The sequence below is a fragment of the Mobula hypostoma genome, chromosome 6 (assembly GCF_963921235.1).
Source record: "Mobula hypostoma chromosome 6, sMobHyp1.1, whole genome shotgun sequence".
NCBI classification, from domain to species: Eukaryota; Metazoa; Chordata; class Chondrichthyes; order Myliobatiformes; family Myliobatidae; genus Mobula; species Mobula hypostoma.
The window spans coordinates 117,705,567-117,730,282 of NC_086102.1; the positions used below are offsets into that span (position 1 = coordinate 117,705,567).

General features: G+C 45.3%; 1 protein-coding gene across 3 annotated transcripts; it reads right to left on the bottom strand.

Moving 5' to 3' along the window:
* Positions 1–1,145: 1,145 nt before the first annotated feature.
* On the bottom strand, positions 1,146–24,662 carry LOC134347627 (T-cell-specific surface glycoprotein CD28 homolog). Of its 3 annotated transcripts, none has more exons than XM_063049996.1 (5): positions 24,571–24,662; positions 16,249–16,614; positions 11,678–11,784; positions 6,117–6,249; positions 1,146–4,075 (listed from the first exon to the last, which is right to left on the bottom strand). In XM_063049996.1, exons 1-5 carry the CDS (start codon positions 24,632–24,634, stop codon positions 4,041–4,043), a joined length of 705 nt encoding a protein of 234 aa, XP_062906066.1. In that variant the 5' UTR covers positions 24,635–24,662; the 3' UTR covers positions 1,146–4,040. The 3 variants fall into 3 exon arrangements, with proteins under 3 accessions (XP_062906066.1, XP_062906067.1, XP_062906068.1); XM_063049997.1 differs by having other exon boundaries at positions 6,113–6,249; XM_063049998.1 differs by lacking the exon at positions 6,117–6,249.
* Positions 24,663–24,716: the final 54 nt, after the last annotated feature.

Consider the following 24,716-nt stretch of genomic DNA (forward strand, 5'->3'; position numbering starts at 1 on the left):
GGCACCGTGGCCTCAGGATAAAAGGCACCCAGTTCAGACTGAGATGAAAATATCTTTTATAATGTATAACTTTAGAATTATTTGCCACAGGGATCCATGGGTTATTTAAGGCTTTCTAGTCAATAAATAAAAGTCAAATACAAGGGGCGATTGCTAAGTTTGTGGCCTAAGGTAGAAGGAGTCAATTTTAGAAAACCTAGCACATTTATTTTTCAGCATAGTCCCCTCCTACATGTACATACTTAGTCCAGTGGTCATGGAGCAGACGGATCTTGGACCTCCAGAAAGTGTCCACAGCAGGGGTGATTGATAAGTTCGTGGCCGACAGTAGAAAGAGATGAATTATACAGCTCTTGTTACATGCATGTGCAGTTCAACTCTTTCAGTGAAAATGCAGAAAGTTTGAAGCTAATAACTCATCTCCTTCTACCTTGGGCCACAAACTTATCAATCACCCCATGCTGTGGACCACTTCTGGAGGTCCAAGACACCGACTTCTACAAAGAAGGGATCTGTATGCTCCACGACTGCTGGACTAAGTGTGTAAATGTAGGAAAAATAAATGTGCTAGGTTTTCTAAAATTGACTCCTTCTACCCTAGGCCACAAACCCTAGTTACCCTTTGCAAGTACAAGTTAAGGATTTTTAGTCAATAAGTAAAGTGAGGGTGATGGAGATCATGGTCTTGAGGGATGTTGAATCAGCCATGATTCTGCTGAATGGTGGAGTTGGCTCGGGGACCAGATAGCCTACTCCTGGTCTACGTCTTGTGCATCCTATAAATGGATCTGGAATCATTGATCAGCATGGACTAGATCCAGAATATTCACTGCATTCCCCTCTCAAATGCCCCACCAAGAGCACTCAGAACTGGAGTGATGCAAGTTATGTGCCCCTAAACCGACCCCATGAGGTGCTTTCAAAAATGTTTGGTTTTGAATGCGACTGGCATGTATGTATTTAGACTTTGAAGTAGTTTTGCAAGGTAGTGAGCTGCTGAGATTCCATGCAGCCAGGCTGACTTGCAGTCACCGACACACCATTAAATCTGGTTATATCTCCCTTTTCCCATTTGAGGTTGGATTTGTGAGGCAGCACTCTGCAAACAGTACAAAGAAATCAAGGCATTCAGGTAAACCCAAAGATCTGTTTATTCTTAGTGCATGGGATAATCAATGCAAATTTACAGTCCTGATGATCAGAACGTGTAGAACATCATGTCTAAAATTTGCAATAAACGTGCAATGACACCAACAACAAATTGGCTGCAGAAAAGAGCATATAATTTAGATGCATCCGAAAACAGTGGTGGACAAAGCCCTTGTTGTATTAGTTTTGTGTGTCTTTGAAGGTCCCATAGTCTTGGAGGTGGTCTTCATGACTTTCCTCCTCTGTCCCGTTTGAGGACGCCGTAGTGGAGTCTCTTGCACTCTCTGGGTAAGGACGTGTTCACGATGCCGGATTGTCAGAGAACTTCCCTCTGCACAGCCTCTTCTGTGCTGGGCAGGTGTGTTGCTGCTCACCAGGTAGCGTATACCTCAGGGGTGGTGACTATCACTCAGAGGCGAGCATCAGTGTCCTGCTCATAAAATTTCACAACAAGAGGACCATTTCCAAGCAAGTATACTGCACAATGATTCTGGTATTTACAGACAGCTAATGCTTTATATAGTTTTGAAGGATTTAAAAAAAACTTGTCAGGTTTTGTTATGATACTTGTAGCTATATACACATGCACATTGTCTGAAGGTCACAGAACTAGGGAGATCTGAAGGGGAGTCTGAATTCACTGACATGGTTATAGACACAACAGAAAGCTCTGCATGCTGAAGCACTCACTCCATGTGCATGCAAGATATCACACAGATGATGGATATATTAATACAGTTCTAACCTGAAGACCAGCAGAACACAATCTCCTCTTGACTGCAATCCGATGAGAGCTTATTAACTTAAAACACTGCTTCCCTCTCCACAGACGCTGCCTGACCAGCTGAGTGTTTCCAGCATTGTCCGTCTATATGTAAGATTTTCAGTATCTACATATCTAGCATTTGCTGTTATGTTCTTGTACCAGAGTCTATATATGGGTGTATCGTCTTATGAACAGGAGTGGGAGTGGACCATCAGCCCCTCGATCGTGGCTGATCTATGGGCTGGCCTCAGTTCCTTTTATGTACCAGAAACCCACAACCCTCAGATCCTCAGTCTTTCAAACAGTCATCCACATTCACATTAAATACACCTAGTGATCTGCCCTCCAGACCTCCAGGGCTTCACTAGTAGGGCAGCGGCCATGTTTTAATATACCGCACAAGGTTTATGAGGATGGAGCCTGGATTAGAGGGCATGTGCAGTAAGGAGAGGCTGGATCTGGAGCAGTAGAGGCTGAGGGGTGACCCAGTAGAAGTTTATAAGATTATGGGAGGCATAGACAGTATCTTTCTCTCAGGGTCAAAACATCCAATAATGGAAAGCATGCATTTAAGGTGAAAGGGGGAAGGTTCAAAGGACATGTGCGGGGCACCATTTTGTTTACGCTGAGAGCGGTTCATGCCTGGAATGTGCTGTTCGGGTTTGTGCTGGAGGCAAATGTGATAGAAGTTCATAGATAAGCACATGAATGTGCTTGGAATGGCAGGATATGGACATCATGTTGGTAGAAGGGATTTAAGTGCTTGTTTAATCAGGTCAGATAGCATTGTGGGCATAAGGATTTGCCCCTGTGCAGTTCTATGGTCCAATGGTTTTCATGGTAATATACTTCAGTTGTTTCTTTCTATTTTAACTGTATCTCTTAAAAGCATTGCTTTTATGGGGTTCATTTCCGCAGGAGGCCAGTGCCCTGTGGTTGATCATCCTTCATCCCGATCTCTAGTAGGTTGAATCACAGTAGGAAATGGGCCACTCAAATAGACGTGCGGTTACAGCAGAACCAAAAGGATTTTGATGTCAGTGTTTCTGAGTATTCATTATGGCTCACTTCAGATTTTCCTTTAAATGGTGAACAATTTTAGGAGAAAAGGCCTTGGAAATTTCAAGTACTCATTTTGTGAAGTACCATAAAACAGATACAGAATCCAATTCAACATTATTGCTCTTGAGCTGAAGGACTGGAATACAGATGGGGATTCATCTCTGGAACTGAGGGAAGATACTGAGGCAGAATATTAGCTACAACTTCAACGAATGGCATGGCACCCTCAAACAACTTCTTCCTGCCTTCGACAGTGCTTGTCTATAAAACGCTGAGCACTGTCGGCCCCAGGCACAGTTCCTAAAGAGGTGTGCATTGGGCTTGGTGTGGCTGCAGCACAGATTGGTTAAGTGACATGGAGGGGCTTTACAGAAACAGCTGGGACTCCTTTGAATTCAGGATGTGCAAGAAGGGGAAGGAAGGAGAGATGGAAGAAGGCAAAAACAATCTCTTTCTCACTTGTGCAGTAACTGGGTGGAGAAATCCTCTTCCTACCAGGTCACTGCCAGATGCTGGAATGACACGTGGAGGAAAGGATACAAAAGGGAGGCGTGGAAAGAAGCAGAATAAAGTCAGATAATTATCTTCTTGCAACATGGCTCCCACACCAATGCGTACAGACACTTGTACCAAGAGAATTCCCATCAGCCTCTGCTGCTCCGGAGAAAACAGGCAGGAGTTTGTTGGAGTGCAGGATGTGGGAGGGTCTGGTGTGAGCCTAGCCTCTGACAGGATGTGCCCATTCTCCATCCTTCAGAGTGATGGAGTTGTAGCTGGGATTACACTGTGCCTTGGTCTCCTTGTTCGATCCCAACCCACGCTTTGGCAGGCACTGAGAGAGTTAAACTAGCAGTGTTTGTTTTCCCTTAGGTTTGTTATCAAGGCAAGAGACAGGAAGGAAGCAGAAGGGAGTGTTTCATCAGGGACCCTGCTCAGGTCTCTTCAGGAGAAGTCTCAGATACATTCCTGGCTGGTGCTTCACATGGCATTGGGCTTATGTGCGATTGACTGCAATTTTCGTTTTCTACCAGAGGCGTGACTGGGAGGTTCCATATTTACATATTCACTGTTCTGTTCCTCTTGGTCTTTTTTCATTATCTAGAGAAAGAGGGAAACAATAAAGACTCTGTCAGTGTGGGTGTGTCCCTTTCCCTTGACAGCCCTTCAAACCCAAGTGGCAGATGACTAGCAGACTCCCACCATCACCTGACTGCTCTTAACTGTCTCTCTACACCTAAAACAAGTTTGAGCTCACTGCCTGGAGAGGAGACAAGGAGCCCAGATTGTGATTAAGAGGTAAAAGAGCCTGCTGATGCTGACTGCAATCTGCTACTACATGTTGTGATTAAACAGGCTGCAGAGACGTGCTCCAGTAACTTCACGTTCACAAGGGCATCAGAAATGCTCTGAGCTGTCTGACCATTCAGTTATGACAGGCTCCATTTTCCTTCCTGAGTTCCATATCCTGGTATCTTAACCCGATAAAACCCCTGTCGATGTCAGCCCTGAAAGCCCAATGAGTCCCCAGTATCCCAGAGCTTTGAGGAGCAAAACTTCAGGATGTCTGCTCCACTTTCATGGGCAAGATGCTTCTCGACATTTCCTGCTCAATGCCCAGTTCAAAGGTGACAGATCTTCCCACCAGGCGAAGCTTTGTCTGTCCCTGTCCTGGACTCGCTCACCAGAGGAAATGGTTCCCTATCAAACCCTAATGCAACATACACCGTGGCCATTCTTTGATCTTTGAGTTACTGCTGCTCTCCTGCCAGCTTGAACCAGTCTGGCCGGTCTTCTCCGGTGTCTTTCATTAACAAGGTGTTTTCACCCAGAAGTCTGCCACTCACCGGAGGTTTTTTCCACCATTTTCTGTAAACTCTAGAAACTGTCGTGCATGATAATCCCAGAAGATCTGCAGTTTCTGAGATACTCAAACCCCCTTGCTTGGCACTGACAATCATTGGACGGTCATCAAAATCACCATTCTGATGTTTGGTCTGAGCAATAACTGAACCTCCTGACCACATCCATATGCTTTTCTGCATTGAATTGCGGCCACGTGATGGGCTGATTAGTTATTTGCATTAATTAGCATGTGCATAGGTGTACCTAATACAGTGGCCAGTGAGTGTATGTGACTACATTATGCAAATGATCCTCAAACAGCTAAAGTTAAAGCAAAAAGGCTTCATAATTCAACTTTTTCAGCCCTGAACCCTAAATATTATTGCTGGCTTGCCCAGCTGAGATAAGTACTGTCAGAGAGCCATTTCTGATTAGCTATAGCTGAGCACTCAAACCTCTTTACTTCCCTGAGTCCCCTGATTTTCTTGTCCAAAGTACCTGCAAGTTCTGAAAGATCTTTGTACAGTGAAAGATGCTGGCAAGCTGCCAGGTTATGAACAAAGGGGGTGTCTCCCATACAAGAGAGGACTTGTACACTAACCTCCCCCACCCCCCACCTCACATATCAGGATGTGACTCCAAGTTCATATTCTTTGGTTCTTGTAAGGATAACAAGTGTCGGAGATCATGGGTCAATTTGCCTCATAATGCTGAGTAGACAGAGAGGGCAGGGGAAGGAGGGAGGGACAAAAAGCCAGAAGTTTAAATTAAGTGCGCATACTATTCCTGGGAATCTGGTGGTATTCCCTGTCCAACCCAGACTGAAGGTGAGAGTAAATAAAGGGAGAGTCAGCAGTGAGCTGGCAAAGGGTGTTGGTTATTGCATTGATGATCTGGTAACCTAGAGAATGACAGCTCAGATCCCAGCAGGGCATTGGAGCTTTGGAATTCCATGAATGGAAATTCTGGGAATCAGACGCTAGCACTAGTTAGTCGTTGGCCCAGCAAGTCCAGTCACCCATTATAATCGAGGGGTCTGTCTTCCTGACCTGAATTCTGGGGTACAGGCTTGTCCAACTGGCCAGGGATGGCAGCTGGTTTGAAACCAATGTATGGGGCTTTGAGCTGCCTTCTATGGCTTTACAAGCCACTTGGTCCTGGTGGTTTGGGAAGCAACCCTTAGGACATCTTCAGACAGGGAGTCTGGCTCACCAAACTGTGGCGGGACAAGGGTCGGGTGGAGTGGTTGTGGGGGGAGACTGCAGCGCTAGGTCAAGTGTGCCTCAGACGTACTTGCCTTGCCTTGGGCCTGTCTCCCAGCGCTGGCCATTCCACGTAGCAGTAGCGGGTTCGTCAAAATTGTGAATCAGTTCACATTTCATGTCAACCGCCTCCTTCATCCCGAGAATGCACGCAGTGGCGCCAAGAGGCTGTGGAGGGGGAATCGAACACAGAGCGGAGAAACAGGTTAGCGCGGGAGAAGCCACTGGAGAGGCAGAGAGCAGGGGGTTGTGGGAGGAGGGATGTGCTGGGGAGGGAGAGGACTCCCTCAGAAATCTTATGGTTTCATTTTCAGGTATTCACACTCCGCTCTGCTTGTGCTGAGGGATCTCCACTGGGCTTGGATGTATGGCCTTGAGAGTGAGCACATTTGTTCTCGGACCAACTGTGGACTGGCAGGGGAATGATGAGAGCAGAACTAGTAAACTGATACAGGATGGTTGCCCTCTCCTCTCTGCATCTCCCAAGCCTTTCCTCTGGAAAGCTGGCGTTGAAAATGCTGGGGGCATGAGAAATGCCAGAGACTGGCCCCACTTCATGTGTGTGTGTGCCTATGTCTGTGCAGATGTTTATGCATCTGTGTGCTTATCTTTCTGTGTCTGTGAAAATGCACGTGCGTCTGTGTTTGAGTATCTGTGTTAACATGTGTGTCTCTGTTTGTGTTAATGGATGTGTGTCTGTGTCTATGTGCCTCTGTCTCTGTGTGTCCGTACGTGTGTGCGTGTGCGTGTGTGCGTGTGTGTGTGTGTCTGAGTGTGTGTGCGTATCTGTGTGTGTGTGTGTATCTGTGTGTGTCTGTGTGTGCGTGTGTGTGTGTGTATCTGTGTGTGTGTGTGTGTGTGTGTGTATATATCTGTGTGTGTGTGTGTATCTCTGTGTGTGTGTGTGTGTGTGTGTGTGTGTGTGTGTGCGCGCGTATCTGTGTGTCTGTGTGTGTGTGTATATCTGTGTGTGTGCGTATCTGTGTGTGTGTGTGTGTGTGCGCGCGCATGTCTGTGTGTGTGTGTGTGTGTATCTGTGTGTGTCTGAGTGTGTGTGCGTATCTGTGTGTGTCTGAGTGTGTGTGCGTATCTGTGTGTGTGTGTGTGTGTGTGTGTGTGTGTGTGTATATCTGAGTGTGTGTGCGTATCTGTGTGTCTGAGTGTGTGTGTGTGTCTGTGTGTGTCTGTGTCTGTGTTACTTTGTCCCTCTCTCTTTGTCTCCCTATCTTCGTCGTCTTGAGTTTGACCTATTAGAAAGGGGAGAGAATGATAGCACTTTCTCTAATCATTTGCCCGTTTAAAAAGTTTGATGGTATCTGCCAGGTTGGGCTTGTTTCTGGAGTTGTGTATGTTTATGTTGTGCCTGGAACAATTGCCAGTAAATTAGCCTGCAGTAGGGCACGAGAGGGGTTGGTTCTAACGTCTGTGATTCCGGTAGCTGACAGCATCCTCCTGTCCACAAACATCTCACCCTCCAGGCCTCTGTTACCCCGGCGCTCACCTTCATTGTATGTGTTGTATGTTGCAGGTGAATTCAGAATTAGTCCATTGTGACCAGAGTCGCGCCCCTTGGGATTTCAGGTCGGGGGAGGGGGTGGGGGCTGTGGGATGGTGAAGAATTCAGTGCATTTGGAGTCACGGCTCCACATCAAGTCTCCCCAGTTTTATCACAGTATTTTTCTCATTTTCTGGATAGCAGCGCGCCAATGGCCGTTCCACCTCCCTTAAGCAGCCTGTAAGACCCATCTCTACAGGGTGAGGTGAACAGAGCCAGACCCTTTTGCCATGAAAGATATTGCAGCTGACCCTTTCCCCAGCTGTAGTTGTTGCTGATGTGTGTTTGAGCCGGTCATTACACTCAGAGGACACTTTATTAGGTACGCCTGCTCGTTAATGCAAATATCTAATCAGCCAATCACGTGGCAGCACCTCAGTGCACAAGAACATGCAGGCATGGTCAAGACGTTAGATGCTGTTCAGACTAAACATCAGAATGGGGAAGAAATGTGATCTGATCTAAGTGACTTTGACCATGGAATGATTGTTGGTGCCAGACAGGGTGGTTTGAGTATCTCAGAAACTGCTGATCTCCTCGGATTTTCGCACACAACAGTCTCTAGAGTTTACAGAGGATGGTGTGAAAAACAAAAACAAAACTTCCAGAGAGTGGCAGTTCTATGAGCAAAAATGCCTTGATAATGAGAGAAGTTAGAGAGAATAGCCAGACTGGTTCAAGCTATCAGGAAGGCAACGGTCACTCAAATGACCACACCTTACAACAATGGTGTGCACAAATGAATCTTTGAATGCACAACACATCGAACCTTGAAGGGAATGGGCTAGAGCAGCAGAAGACCACTCCGGGTTCCACTCATGTACTTAATAAAGTGGCCTCTGAGTGTAATAGACCATAAGACACAGGAGCAAAATCAGTCAAGTTCTACTCCGCCATTCCATCAAGGCTGATTTATTATCCCTCTCAGCCCCATTCTCCTGACTTCTCCCTGACTTCCTGACTAATCAAGAACCTATCAACCTCTGCTTTAAATATACTCGCTGACTTAACCTCCACAGTCGTTTGTGGCAATGAGTTCCACAGATTCACTACCCTTTGGCTAAAGAAATTCCTCATCTCTGTTCTAAGTGGATGTCCTTCTATTCTGAGGCTGTGCCTTCTGTCTCTAGACTCATCCACCATAGGAAACATCCTCTCCACATGTTCTCTTTCTGGGCCTTTCAATATTTAATAGGTTTCAGTGAGATTCCACCCCCTTTCCCCACCCCCCCCCCAAATCTTCTAATCTACAGTGAATACAGGCCCAGAGCTTTCAAAATATCCTCATATGTTAACCCTTTCATTCCTGGATTCATTCTCGTAAACATACTCTAGACCCTCTCCAATGCTAGCATATCTTTTAGATAAGAGGCCCAAAAGTGCGCACAATATTCCAAGTGCAGACTGAGCAATGCTTTATAAAGCACTAGCATTACATCCTTGCTCTTACATTTTAGTTCTCTTAAAATGAATGCTAGTGATTTATTTGTTTTCCATACTCAACCTGCAAGTTAACCTTTAAGGAATTCTGTACAAGGACTCCCAAGTCCCTTTGCATCTCTGATTTTTGAATTTTCTCTCCATTTGGAAAATAGTCTACGTTTTTATTCCTTTGAGCAAAATGCATCGCATACACTTCCCAACACTATATTCCATCTGTTACCTCTTTGCCCATTCTCTCAACCTGTCTGAGGCCTTCTGCTTCCTCAAAACTACCTGCCCTCCACTTATCTCCATATAGTGTGCGAACTTGGCCACAAAGTCAGCAACATCATCCAAATCAATGATATATAAGGTGAAATGGCGTGTCCCTGCGGAACACCCCCTAGTCACCAGCACCCAACCAGAAAAGGGTCCTTTTATTCCCACTTTTTGCCTCCTGCCATTCAGGCAATCTTCTATCCATGCTAGTGTCTTTCCTGTAATACCACGGGCTCTTATCTTGTTAAGCAGCCTCATGTGCAGCACCTTGTCAAGGTCCTTCTGAAAAGCTAGGTAAACAGCATCCACTGACTCGATCTACCCTGCCCATTATTTCCTCAAAGAATTCCAATAGATTTGTCAGGCAAGTTTTTCTCTTAAGGAAACCATGCTGATTTTGGTCTATTTTCTCATGTGCCCCAAGTACCCTGAAACCACATCTATCATAATGTACTCCATCATCTTCCCACTAAAGTCAGGCTAGCTGGCCTATAATCTCCTTTCTTCTGCCTCCCTAGAGTGGAAAGACATCTACAATTTTCCAGTTCTTCGGTACCATTCCAGAATATGAGCCAACTCAAGTCTACGCAAAGGGGAATGAGCTTTTAGTAGTGTAACACGCTGTAAGGGTTTCACTGCTAATGTAATGGCTTCTCTGAAATGTTCCACTGCTAACGTAATAATTTCTCTGCAGCAGCAATGTTTGGGTTATGACTAGAGATAACTGGGCATGCTAGCCAATGAGTGGGATGTTGTTCTTTCTTGTGTGTCTTGGAGCCAGGAATTAACAGTCTTTTGCCGGGGAGAGGTGAGGAGAGAAGATGCGAATGGAGAGAGTTGGTAGACTGCCAGATGGAGTGGACCTGGAACGAGGGTCCGAAGGTCAGCGACGCTCAGAGGTCGATGGTGGACCAATGGCCTTATCAGTGAGCTCCAACTTTGTACATTGGACTGTTTCATGAGAATGGGCTCTTCTTCTTTTTTGTTTTCTTTACTAACCATATAGTCAAATTAAGAATTCTATAGCTCAATCGTTTAATCGCATATTGTGTACTGTTTGTTATTTCGTGGTACTGATTTGTAACAGGAGACACATCGCACAGCATCCACCCAAACAAGATTTCTTAAGTTTGGCCAGGCCGGAGGGGGCTATCATCCCCTAGATTAAGCTGCTAGCCGAACTGAGAGTTACAGTAGCAACATAACTTCCAGCCCATTTACAACTGGGAACTCAGACCAGATTCATCACGAACGATAGCCCTCATTCATTACCTCAGGATTGACGTGCAGTATCCTGTACTGGTTAATGTGTTTTTGAATGACTTGGCTCAGTAATTTGCACAGATCTCCGTAATACATACACAGTATTCTCTAACCCATTAACAAGTATTTAATAACCGGTACACCAGAGCCAATCACCTGTATGCAATAATAAACTAATTGTGCTGATTAAGAGTACACATTGAATCTGTACTCGTTAACCCGTGCTGCACAAAATTCAATAACTTTACTAATTTTGAGATACAGTATGGACCAGGTCCTTGCAGCCCAACGAGCTGTGCCAGCAACCCACTGATTTAACGTTATCCCAATCACAGGACAATTTACAATGACCAATTAACCCGCTAGCTGGTGCGTCTATGGACTGTGGGAGGAGGCGGAGCACCCGGAGCAAAACCCACGCGGAAAGAGGGAGAACGTACAAACTCCTTACAGGCGGTACCGGAATTGAACCATGAACTCAGGAATGCGCTGGGCTGTAATAGCGTTGCGCTAACCACTGAACTACTGGGGTATTGTGTGCTTAGTAATCAACACCTAGTACTTACGAGCTGAGCACACTTCCGTATTTGGTAACTTTAGGACCTAAGTTATAGAGAAAGGTTGAGCAGATTAGGGCTTCATTCCCTGGAGCGTAGAAGAATGCAGGGAGATTTGATAGAGGTATAAGCAAGTATGAGGGTCTCAGATAAATGCAAGCAGGCTTTTTCTACTGAGGTTGGGTGAGACTAGGACCAGAGGTCATAGGTTAAGAGTGAAAGGTGAAATATGTAAGGGGGAGCTTCTTCACTCAGGAGGCGATGTGAGTGTGGAATGAGCTGCCAGTGGGAGTGGTGGATGGGGGTTCAACTGCAATATTTAAGGGAAGTTTGGATAAGTACATGGACGGGAGGGCTACGGTCCAGGTGTGTGTCAAAGGGACTAGGTAGAATAATAGTTCGGCTTGGACTAGATGGGCTGAAGGGCCTGTTGTCTGTGCTGTAGGGCTCTAGAACTCTACTTGTAGTTTGTCGAGGTAAATCCAGTGCTAGCAGTGCTCCAGTTCCCACCAGTCCTTACCCAGTGCAGGTAGGTGATGATGATGCTGTATAGCAGGAGAATTCCCACGAGTCCTAGGACGATCAGAGTGGCATGGGTGACTTGAGGACACCGCCTCGGATTTCGATCTGGCGGGAAAAAAATGAACACAGTATATTGCTTAGACACCCACCCCATAAAACAGTGAGCACAGGGTCAGCAGGAGCTTCAGACGCTCAGAGAATAGGGAAAGGTTTGTGGAGAAAATGGAGAACGGGGTCAGGGAAACACTGATGAGGTGTCAGTGCCAGTGTCTATCAGTGTTTTCACAAGAGATTCTGCAGATGCTGGAAATTGTCAAAGTCAAAATAAATTTATCATCAAATTACTGTATATGTCACCAGCTACTACCCTGGATCCCCATCAATTTGCCTATTGCACCAACAGGTCAACAGAGGATCCCATCTCCACAGCACTTCACTCTGCCCTGACCCACCTGGACAGCCCCAACTCTTACATCAGAATGCTGTTCATTGACTTTCGTTTGGCATTCAGTACTGTGATCCCCTCCAAGCCGATCGCCAAACTTCGCCAGCTTGGTATCAGCTCATCTCTCTGCAATTGGACCTTGGACTTTCTGACTAACACACCACAATCAGTTAAGTTAGACAACCTCTCCTCCCCCTCCACTCTCACCCTGAATACCGGCGCGCCTCAAGGCTGTGTGCTGAGCCCTCTTCTGTACTCCCTTTTCATCTATGACTGCGTTCCTGTACATGGTTCTAACTTCATAATCAAGTTCGCAGACAACACCACGGTGGTTGGCCTGATCAGAGGGGATGACAAGACAGCCTACAGGGACGAGGTCCAGCACCTGGCCGTGTGGTGTGCTGACAACAACCTGACCGAGAAGACCAAGGAGATCATTGTGGACTTTAGGCATGCTAGGAGTCACACTCACGTCACATCTACATCAATGGAGCTGTAGTGGAGCGTGTATCAAGCTTCAAATTCCATGGTGTCCACATTTCCGAGGATCTCACCTGGTCCCTGAACTCCTCCATCCTGATCAAAAAGGTGCAACAGCACCTTTATTTGCTGCGGAGCATCAAGAAAGCTCACCTCTGTCCCAGGATACTGACGGACTTTTACCGCTGTACCATTGAGAGCATACTCACCAACTGCATCTCAGTGTGGTATGGCAATTTTCCCATATCGGACCGCAAAGCACTCCAGCGTCTGGTGAAAACTGCCCAGTAGATTATCAGCACCCAATTGCCCACCATTGAGAACATCTACCATAAATGCTGCCTGGGCAGGGTGAAAAGCATTATCAAGGATGCATCTCACCCTAACCATGGACTTTTTACTCTCCTCCCATCCGGTAGGTGTTACAGGAGCCCCTGCTCCCACACCAGCAGGCACAGGAAGAGCTTCTTCCCTGAGGCTGTGACCCTGCTGAACCTCACATCACAGCGCTAAGCAGTATTTCACCCATATTGTGCTGTAGCACTTACTTTTTATTCGCAGTTATTTTGTAAATAACGCTATTCTTTGCATTTCTGGTTAGATGCTAACTGCATTTCATTGGCTTTGTATCTGTACTCAGCACAATGACAATAAAGTTGAATCTAATCTAATACTACCCTGAAATTAATTTTCTTGCACGCATTTACAGGAAAGTAAAGAATACCATAGATGTATGAAATCTATACATAAATAAAGACTGGCAAACAATGTGCAAAAGAGATCAAATTGTGCAAATGAAAAAGAATTGTGTGTGTGTGTGTGTGTATACACAATACGTATATATGTCTATTATGTGTATATATGCATGGTATATATATTTTTGCACACATATACTGTATATAATACACACATGAACTGGAGAGACCTTGAAAGTGAGTCTGTAGGTTGCGGAAATGTTGAACAACACCCACAAGTTACTGGAGGAACTTAGCAGGTCAGGCAGAGGCTTTTCCTCCGTCTCTGCTCTCTCCACAGCTGCCCGGGCAGGTCTGCACGAGCCGTAAGAATACTTTTTACAGTTGAGCCCCGTGGCTGTACAAGTGCAGGTGGCTGTTTGCTCTGAGAGGTAGCTGATGCTCATGCCAGCACTGGTGTGTGGTTGAGCAGGACTGGAGCATTGCCAATGTGAGCAGATCCGCACCTGCTCAGGGGAAAATAGGCCTTCTCAGTGAGCTAGCTTTGAACCTGGTGGAAACATTTCAAACCATGAAGGTGTATATAATGTTTTGTAATATTTTTATAGGACATAAAAAGGGGCCATGAGGCCCTCACAGCACTCTCATTGACCTTGTGCTCAGCACACCAGATCCGGTGGAAAGGTTGATGAGCCAAGGCGCACTCGAAGAGAACTCCATCAGAGCCAGGTTATTGTGATCTGCTGTGCACAATCAGCAGCTTGATGGAGTTTGATTCAGGACATAGAACATTGCAGCACAATACAGGCTGTTTTGGCCCACAATGCCTTGCCAACCTTTTAACCTACTCTAAAATCAATCTAACCCCCTCCATTTTTCTGTCATCCATTGTACCTACCATTGGGCACGTGGCCAAGTGGTTAAGGCTTTGGACTAGCGACCTGAAGGTCGTGAGTTCGAGCCCCAGCCGAGGGAACGTGTTGTGTCCTTGAGCAAGGCACTTAATCACACGTTGTTCTGCGATGACACTGGTGCCAAGCTGTATGGGTCCTAATGCCCTTCCCTTGGACAACGCTGGTGTTGTGGAGAGGGGAGACTTGCAGCATGGGCAACTGCTGGTCTTCCATACAACCTTGCCCAGGCCTGCGCCCTGGAGAGTGAAGACTTTCCAGGCGCAGATCCATGGTCTCGCAAGACTAATGGTACCTACCTAAGTGTTACTTAATTGCCCCTGATATATCTGCCTGCAGCACCACCCCATGGCAGGGCATTTCTTGCACCCACCACTCTCTGTGTAAAGAACTTACCTCTGACATCCCCTCATACTTCCCTCCAATCACTTTACAATTATGCCCCTTGGTATCAGCCATCCCCTCCTCACAGGCTTGGAAAAGTACAGTATATGGCTATGCATGCTACCTAATATTATAATCTGAAACACCTCTATCAAGTTGCTTCGCTCCAAAGAGAAAAACCCCAGCTTGCTCAACTTATCTTTATCTCTCTAATCCAGGCAGCGTTCTGGTAAATCTCCTCTGCACCCTCTCTAAAGCTTCCACATCCTCCCTGTAATAAAGGAGGAAGTTGATAAAGAGCAAAAACACCTGGGAGCCAGTGGAAAGGAAATGAGGGAGCATGGCCAGGGGGATAATATTGCCAGAGTCCACATGGTGAGCCAGTATTCTGCATGGTCATTGCTCTTCCTAGTGAGAAGGACAATAGGTTATGGGAAGCTTAGAAATTACAGGAGCAGGCTGCTGGGGCACTGAGAACAGATCTTCCAGTAATTCTTTCAGTTAGTCCTGACGAAGGGTCTCGGCCTGAAACATTGACTGTACCTCTTCCTAGAGATGCTGCCTGGCCTGCTGCGTTCACCAGCAACTTTGATGTGTTTTGCTTGAAAGTCCAGCATCTGCAGAATTCCTCGTGTGAAGGACAGAATGCAGGTAAAGCATACTACCATCTCAAAGAAAACATTACTTCAGCCCAGTTTCATTTTCTTTCCTCCTCTTAGACCGTAAGACATAGGAGCAGAATTAGGCAATTTGGCCTATCATTCCATTATGACTAAGTTGTTATTGCTCTCAGCCTCATTCTCCTGCCTTCTCCCCACAACCTGTGATGTCCTTACCAATGAAGAACCCATTAACCTCTACTTTAAATGTACCCATTGACACCCTCCACAGCTGTCTGTGGCAATGAATTCCACACATTCACTATTCTCTAGCTAAAGAAATTCATCCTTATCTCTGTTCTAAAGGGATGTCCTTGTATTCTGAGATTGTACCACCTTGTCCCAGACTCCCCCACTATAGGAAACATCTTCTCCACATCCATTCTATTTCGATCTTTCAATATTTTGTAGGTTTCAATTTAATCCCCCTTCATTCTTTTAAATTCCAGTGAGTATAGGCACAGAGATATCAAATGTTCCTCATAGGTTAACCCTTTCATTCTTAAGATAATCTCGTGAACCTCCACCTGATCCTTTTCAATGCTAGCACAAAACTGCTTACATTACTCCAAGTGTGATCTGACCAAAGCCTTTAAAGCCTCATCATGTAACAACCTTTTCTTATCTTTTACTTTCTCTCTAGCATGCTCCATTTCTCTCTCCACTGTGTCTCTGGCCTGATCCTTGCTTTTCATTGCCTTCTTATCTTTCAGTCTCTGTCCTTGACTCCATCAAACCAACCTCCCTCTGGAAATGGGTCTCATAAGCTCTTTGTACAAAGCCCTAAACAGTCTACTGTACCTAGGCTGAGGGAAAGACCACAAATACTTCTGAGAATTGGTCTCCACGTACTAGTCATTTAATCACCCTACTCCCCATGCCCTATCGTAGCCCCTTCCTTTCATTCTTACCCTCTCCTGCCTCTTGCTCAAAAGCTAACACTTGGGGTTTGTGTTCAGGCCACGGGTTTGTTCTCAGTTTTTCTACGGACTTACCAATCACATCTGGCTTGATGAAAATCCAAGACCCATTCCCGGTGTCCTCTGTGTAGGGAAATGGATGCATTTTCTCCACGTGGCAGAAGTACCAGCCAGACCTGTTCATGCCAATGAATCTTATCAATATGCTGCCTTCGTCTGGCTGAATCTCACACAGCACAGCACCTTTCGACTCGAAGGGCAGCATGCTCGTGTTAAAAGAGCCAGAGCAGACTTCATTTCTTTTCCCCGGCTTATCTTTGAAAATGGTGACCCGGAATGTCTCGCCTCTCTTGTCTCCAGTGATGTTGTACTTGCACTGCAGAGTGACGTTGTGTTTTTCAACGATGACTTCTCTGGGCTGAGAAACTTTCATCGCTAGTGCTAGTGCAGAGGATGAGGTTGTTGGAGAAAGGAAAACAAAAGCACAACTTAACATTAATTAAAAGTGGTCACTAAACACTGAGGGTGATATTACACAACAGCTCAAGGAGTGTAGTTCAAAATCAGTTGTCAGTGAGAAACCAGTGTATGTGGTTTCAAACTCCTGGGTGTGCACATCCCACACAACCTCTCATCCAAAACACAATCAAGAAAGCTCACCAAAGCCTCTATTTAATGAGGAAGCTGGAGAGCAGGACTTCACACATCGATACTCACATCGCTGGTGGTGACGAGAGGGTGTACAGGAGTGAAATATGCCATAATCTTATCTCATATTTGGAACAATAAAAATCCTAGATTGAGTAAACCCTTATTGCAGAAATTAAAAAAGAATGGTGGTATGGCATTGCCTAACTTTAGAATGTACTATCAGGCAATTAATATTCGATATATTACTTTTTGGATTCACTATTCAGATATACATGAATGTCCTTCATGGTTGGATTTGGAGGAGAAGATTATGGCATATCTCACTCCTGTACGCCCTCTCGTCACCACCTGTGATGTGAATCCTGGTCTAATTAATGTTACCCTCATCAACCAGCACTGTCTAAATCAGTTGCTTTGGCACAATCCAACTGGACCAACCCAAGTCAAAAGCAAACTGCTTGCCATAGTCTACCTTCTCATGGGCCTTGCTTTTCCATTTCCTTTTCTGCTTCCTTCATGTTTTAAATGTTTTTAATATGAAATGTTAGCTGCATCTCTCTCCAAAAATGCTAGGTATTTAACAGCAAATTTTGCTTCTCATTTCAGATTAAAGATGTAGCAAGTTTTAAAACAAGGTGCAGAGAGGAGGGGCAAGAAGAGGAGAGCGTGACAGAGGACTGCAGGGAGGTGAAGGAATGGTTGAAGGTGTAACCTACAGTGAGGTTGGTACTGGGCCATTAAAGGAGACAAGTGATGGGCCCAGAGCAGTTAAAAGGAGGCGGTAGATCAGAGCACCTTCTACCCACCTCATGAGTAGCAAGGTCTGTGAGAGGGAAGGCTGTGGCAAGCAGATCGGCTTCACCTTGGGTCAGAAAGTTAAGGGGAATGAGGGAAGATGATGACAGATTATCAAAGAGAGAGTAGTGGGATTGTGATCTAATCTAGTGTTAGTCACTTCAGAGAACCGGTTTTCTGCAGCTACTGTCCGCTGGCACAGAGACCAACAACAAGGAATGAGCTGTGTGTGGACAGGCTGATCCTCGTTGTATTGATTACTGCTGGTTAACTTTTTGAGATCTGGACGTTACCGGCAGGGCCGGCAGCGTTCGATGTAGAAGGTGTGGCGGTAGTTTGAACTGTTGCTGTGCTGCTGGTGAAAATGCTCCCTGCCTCCTCACATTCAAAAGTAGGCCAGTAAACCACACACCTGAGATAGTGGTCAAGGCAATTCATACAGATGGTTTAAATTCGCAACGTTTGGGGTATAAGCACTCCAGTAAGGAATGGACATTCACCACTAACAAGGCTGCTGGAGAAGTTGTGCTGGCATGTAAGGTCAGGTGCGACAGTAGACTGGGAGACGTATTTCTGAGACAGAGAGCCGTGTGATGAGGGGCAGCCTACAACTGGTGGTTTCACATGCATGTCACACTTTTCACTGTATCTTGAGACATGTGACAATAATAAGCCAATACCAATGCTAATACCCAAGGTCTCTGTCCTCCATGCTCTTGTTGTAGTGAAGGTTGTGAGCTGGGTAGCAAGGGTACATTTTGTAGACTGTGTGCACTGTTGGCACTAATAGAAACATACAAACATAGAAAACCTACAGCACAATACAAGCCCTTCGGCCCACAAAGCTGTGCCAACCATGTCCCTACCTTAGAAATTACCTAGGGTTACCCATAGCCCTCTAATTTTCTAAGCTCCATGTACCTATCCAGGAGTCTCTTAAAAGACCCTATCGTTTCCGGCTCCACCACTGTTGCCGGCAGCCCATTCCACACACTCGCCACTCTCTGTGTAAGAAACTTACCCCTGACATCTCCTCTGTACCTACATCTAAGCACCTTAAAACTGTGCCCTCTCGTGCTAGCCATTCCAGCCCTGGGAAAAAGCCTCTGACTATCCACACGATCAATGCCTCTCATCATCTTATACACCTCTATCAGGTCACCTCTCATCCTCCGGCTCTCCTAATCATATTATGCCTCTCCAAATGTTCATAAATCCTGCCTCTTAGGATCTTCTCCATCAACTTACCAACCACTGAAGTAAGACATACTCGTCTATAATTTCCTGGACTATCTCTACTCCCCTTCTTGAATAAGGGAACAACATCTGCAACCCTCCCTCCAATTCTCTGGAACTTCTCTTGTCCTCACTGATGATGCAAACATCATAGCTGGCTCAACAATCTCCTCCCTCGCTTCCCACAGTAGCCGAGTTCACTCAACTTATTCTCGTAAAGTATGCTTCCCAATCCAGGCAACATCCTTGTAAATTTCCTCTGTATCCTTTCTATGGTTCCACATCCTTCCTGTAGTGAGGTGACCAAAACTGAGTGCAGTACTCCAAGTGGAGTAGACCAGGGTCCTATATAGATGCAACATTTCCTCTTGGCTCCTAAACTCAATCCCATGATTGATGAAGGCCAATGCACCTACAGTGTATTGTATTCAGTGTTCACATTATGGGCTCCAACCTGCCTGCACATGGTCCATATCCCTCCAATCCCTGTTTGCTCATGTACCTGTCTAAATACCTCTTTAATATTGCTATCATAGCTGCTAACATCACTTCTCTGACAGTGTGTTGCCTCTCTCTATGTAAAAACAATGCTTAATAAATCTCCGTTCACCCTCTCACATTAAGGTTTTGACCTCTGGTACTTTATCATTTCTACTCTGGTGTGTGATTTTTCACTGACTCAATTGTTTCTTTGTATTTTCTGTGAATGCCCAGTATGAAGATGAACCCCAGCATAGTATGTGGTGACGTACGTGTGCTTTGATAAAATATTTACTTTGAACTTTGAAAGAGACTCTGACTATCTACCCTATCTATGCTACAAATACTTATAAATAGTTTCCCCTTAGCGTCAAACAATTCAAGTTTGACCAACCTCTTCTCATAACTAGTAAGCTGTAATCCAGGTGATATAGAAACATAGAAACATAGAAAACCTACAGCACAATACAGGCCCTTCGGCCCACAATGCTGTGCTAAACATGTACTTACTTTAGAAATTACCTAGGGTTACCCATAGCCCTCTATTTTTCTAAGCCCTTTGTACCTATCCAGGAGTCTCTTAAAAAATCTTACTGAATCCGCCTCCACCGCTGGCAGCCCATTCAACGCACCCATCACTCTCTGTGTGAAAAACTTACCCCTGACACCTCCTCTGTACCTACTTCCAAGCTCCTTAAAACTATGCCCTCTCGTGTTAGCTATTTCAGCCCTGGGGAAAAGCCTCTGACTATCCACACGATCAATGCCTCTCATCATCTTATACACCTCTATCAGGTCACCTCTCATCCTCCATCGCTCCAAGGAGAAAAGGCCGAGTTCACTCAACCTAAAAACAGTATAAAATCAAGGAGATAATGCTGAAGCTTTATAAGACACTGATCAGGCGGCACTTGAGACCCATCTTCTCCAGATAGCCATGAAGCAAAGGAAAACCATGGGAGTCGTTCAAAGAGAAACATCAAACCCATTCCCCCGCACAAAAAAGAATGGCAACATGATTGTCAACCCCCCCAATCCCCCTCCCCTGCACAAAATACAACAAGAACATTGACCCCCAAATCCCCTCCCCTGAACAAGAAAAAACCAACAAACTGCAACCCATCAACCCCAAACCCCCATCCCTCACACATAAAAACAATCAGAAAGAACGGTATCTTTGTAAACATTTTCCGTTTTTTTTCCGAAGCCTTGGTATCCTTCCTGTAATGAGTTGACCAGACCGCACACAATGTTCCAAATATAGTCTATTGAAAGTTTTATATAGCTGCAACATGATTTCTGGAGCTTTATACTCAGCACCCAGACTGACGACAATTATGCCTTATCTCTCCTTTGTCATCATATCTATGTGTGTTGTCACTTTTAAAGAGCTACGGGCATGCACCCATGATTCCTCTGTACATCAGTGCTCCTAAGGTTCCCACCAGTCACCTAGTTAAAAGGAAGATACAAAGATCTCTTTAAGACCCCAGCCATCTCCTTTCTTGCCTCTCTTACTTGGGATCATCAGGCCATTAAGATTCATCTATCTGCTGTTCTTCAAAAGCCTCAAATCCACCATTGCCAACATGCTGTAGAGCATCAGCGTACCCCTCTCTGATCTCAATATCCTCCATGTCTTTCACCTTGGTGAAATACTCATTTAGTACCTAGCCCACTTCCTCTGGCTCTAGACGGAAAATATCTGCTTCCTCCTTGAGTGGTGCTACCTCCTCCTTAGTTGCCCTCCTACTTTAATGTATGTACGAGGCCCAGCTTTTGCCTCTTCAAAGTAATCTCCACTCTGATAGTAAACGCCTACATTGGAGCAGGTTGTTCACTTAACGGGATAGATTGCAGTTGAACTTTATGTAACTCTGTGGAGCTGCATTTTCTCCCATATCTGTGATACTCTACTTGGTAGAAATGTCTCAGCTGTAGGCATTGAAGTGGAAGGTCTGTGCAATGTACTTTAGTGAGATATCAAACCAAAGATTCCATTGCATGTTTCTCTCATCCTACAAACTAGACATCTATTGGGACGTAACCTGACTGGAAACCAACTCAGTTACGGGCAATCCAAACCAAATCAAAACTAGCTCAAAACCCGACTTGAACAGCCAATCCTAACCAGAAGGAGCTAGGTACATTCTGAACCCAACCTGAATCAAAATAACCAACACACACATGATGCCGGAGGAACTCAGTAGGCCAGGCAGCATCTAAGGAAAAGAGTAAACAGTTGCCCTTTTGGGCTGAGACCCTTCAGTTGGACTCATCTATGGAAAAGAGTACAGTCAACGTTTCGGGCCGAGACCCTTCATCAGATGCTGCCTGGCCTGCTGAGCTCCTCCAGTTTTGTATGTGTTGCTTGGATTTCCATTATCAGCAGATTTTTCTCTTGTTTGTGACTCAATCAAACTAAACAGATTTGTTTAATTTGATCTAATCCAGACTAGATCATACCATAGCCAATCCGAACCAGAGTGAACCAAGGCCAGTCTGAAACCAAACTGAACCAATGCACATAACCAGGTCCTGCTGGCTGCAGTCAGGTAGCCAGGCCATAACAAAACAAATACTGAGCCTTACAGTTTTACTTCACAAAGAGCAAGCCTGAGCCAATTTGGACCAGACCTGAGGATTTATGCCAAAACTTGCAGTTAGGATACCTTGGGCTTGTGTCAGGTAACTAGGTACTGCAACAAACTGCTGATTTCCAATTTTTTGGGGGGATGCTCTACAATTGTTCATAACTGCCTTGGTCCAAAATTCCACTGGGCTCCTTGGTCAGTTAATCCTATAGGACTGTGCTTGTACCCAAGGTCAGAGAGCAGTTTCTTATTCATGTGACTGTGAACAAGGGTCTGCCAATATTCCCTGTCTGGGAGCTTCCTATGGGAAGGTGCTCTAGGCTATCCATGGGACTGCATCCAGGCAGGGACTCAAACCATAAGGAGAGGAGGGAAGAAAATGGATCTGATGGTGTGATGTAGGCCATTACCTAAGCACAGCTGGTTTGCAGAGGGGAGGGAGAAACCTCTTGGTGCATCACCGATTCCTGTGCTCAGCCAACATTCCCAACACCTTGAACCAAGATCTAAGCTTCCACAGAGCCACTTATAATAATAGATAATTTCTCAAACATTACACTGACATTATCCAAGGGTATTTTTAGAAACATGATAGGCGTGGATAATTTTCATCAGCTTCCACTGAGCTCCCCAATTACCTCACACATTCCCATTCCTGTCAATGCCTTTAGCTAGATGTCAGCCATTTCCCAGTGGTTGTCGGTTGCTGACCTGTTCCTGGGAATTGAATGCAAATCGGTGTTGTTATTGCAAGCTTGGAGTAGCTCTCTTTTGGACGAGTCATTTATCTTCTTGGATGTATGTATAAGACCCAAGAGATCAGAAAGGGGATTGTTCAGTTATTCTGGTCAATACTCATCTCTTAGTCAACATTAGAAGTATTGGTCACTAATCTCATTGCTATTTGCTTGCGTGTGTACTTGGGCACACTGTTGCCCTAATGCGATGTGTTTCCATCGACTGTAATGTGAATTTGGAAGGCCGGAATTTATGAAAGCTGCTGTAGGGATGCAATCCTTGGGCTTTACTGAGTGGCAAGTGGAGAAATAGGTTAATGCTTTTAAGAAATGCACAATTTTGACTTCTGCTCACATTTGAAGTGCACAACAGCAAATATTTCTTGAGAACCATTTGGACCAAGACTCTCAAAGTGCTGAGATTGATTGGTAAATTATTGAAAATGCAGTGTGGGAGATCCAATGCTAACTCTCAATTTGGAGCTATTGTTCAAGTCAAGTGTTTTTGCCCTTTCCACTTATTTCTGGAAAATTTGCTTTTCCCAGTATATCTTAGTTCCAGAAGTGTGAAATCTCTCCCTCAATGACCATTTGTGGTACATATTCCAATGACAGGCGCAAAAAGTGTGTTTATCACTTTTCCTCATGGATTAGTTTCCTAGTTACCAATCACCATCTGATCAATACAGCCCTACGTTACTTATCATCTCAAAACCGTCCAGATTTTCGAAGTACTCCAATAATTTTCCCTTAACCTTTTCTTCTGGTCTGGCCAAAACACAAGAGATGCTACAGATGCTGGAAACCCACAAATGCTGAAGGAACTCAGCAGGCCAGGCTGCATTAACGGTTTGGGACCGAAGACCGTCAGAGCATCCTAATAAACCTTTCATCAGAACCCTTATGCAGGACAGAAACAGGCCTTTCATCGCCAACCATTAATTATCCATCTGCACTGATCCCATGTACCATAGCCTTCTGTGGATATAGATACTTCTTAAATATGATTTAGTACGGTACTTTTAAACTCCCCCCAAGAGATTCCAGCAAACCAGCGTTGCTTTCTTTCCCCAGCCCAATATTGTAGGTATACAACCAACCTTGGAGCATCTTGCCATTTTCACATAAGGCTGGGCAAATTCGCTACAGCCTCACTACCACTTCAATAAAGGGCCGTGCGTCATGTCCCTGCAGAAATTAGAGCATCTGTCTTTTCCCAGTCCTGATGAAGGGTCGGAACTCAAAACACTGACTCTTTACTCCTCTCTATAGATGCTGCCTGACCTGCTTATTTCCTCCAACAGTTTATGCGTATTACTCTAAATTTCAAGCATCTTCAGAATCTCTTGTGTTTATGTCTTTTCCGAGCACCTTTTAATAGCTGGAAATGCTCTATTTGAATATTCTGATTCTGATATAACTTCTAAAACAGTCCAATCTTGAGAGGGCCACTCAACAACTCGTGATCACCACTACCCCCGACACAGCAGCACTTGGGAGCATCTGCCCTGGACTATGGGCTCAGATCCATAGAATGAAGTTAGATGTCGTAATTCAGGCAGACACCTCTGCGTCGCATCCCACCGTTTACTGATGAGGATGCAGGACAGCTCCTTTAATTCACCTTTCGGATAGCAAATATCTCTGACCAGGCCTATCCTTCATTGACTTTATGAATTTGGTGGTGACATACCACCGAGCTGAGTCTAGCACCGATAAGGCCTGATGATGTCCTGCCAGGAGACTATCCAAGCCCATATGACCCCAGCCCGATTATTCACAGAGAAAAGAAGCACATGGCAGAGATGTAGGAAACCGGAATGCACATCATTCCCAAAATGGATGAGGTGCCTGATCTCCGCCGAGTACATCCTCAGAGGAGACTAAAAGAGAGGTAAAATTACCTGGGGCCTTCAGGCCAGTTAGAAGGCAGATGAGCGAAATAGCCAGCTGATACAGGTCCTTCATGATGCCGGTGGTATATTGTTCTCTGGGTGGAGTGACACAATAAGTACTGCACCCTCACACCCTTACAAACACTTGGCAGCTG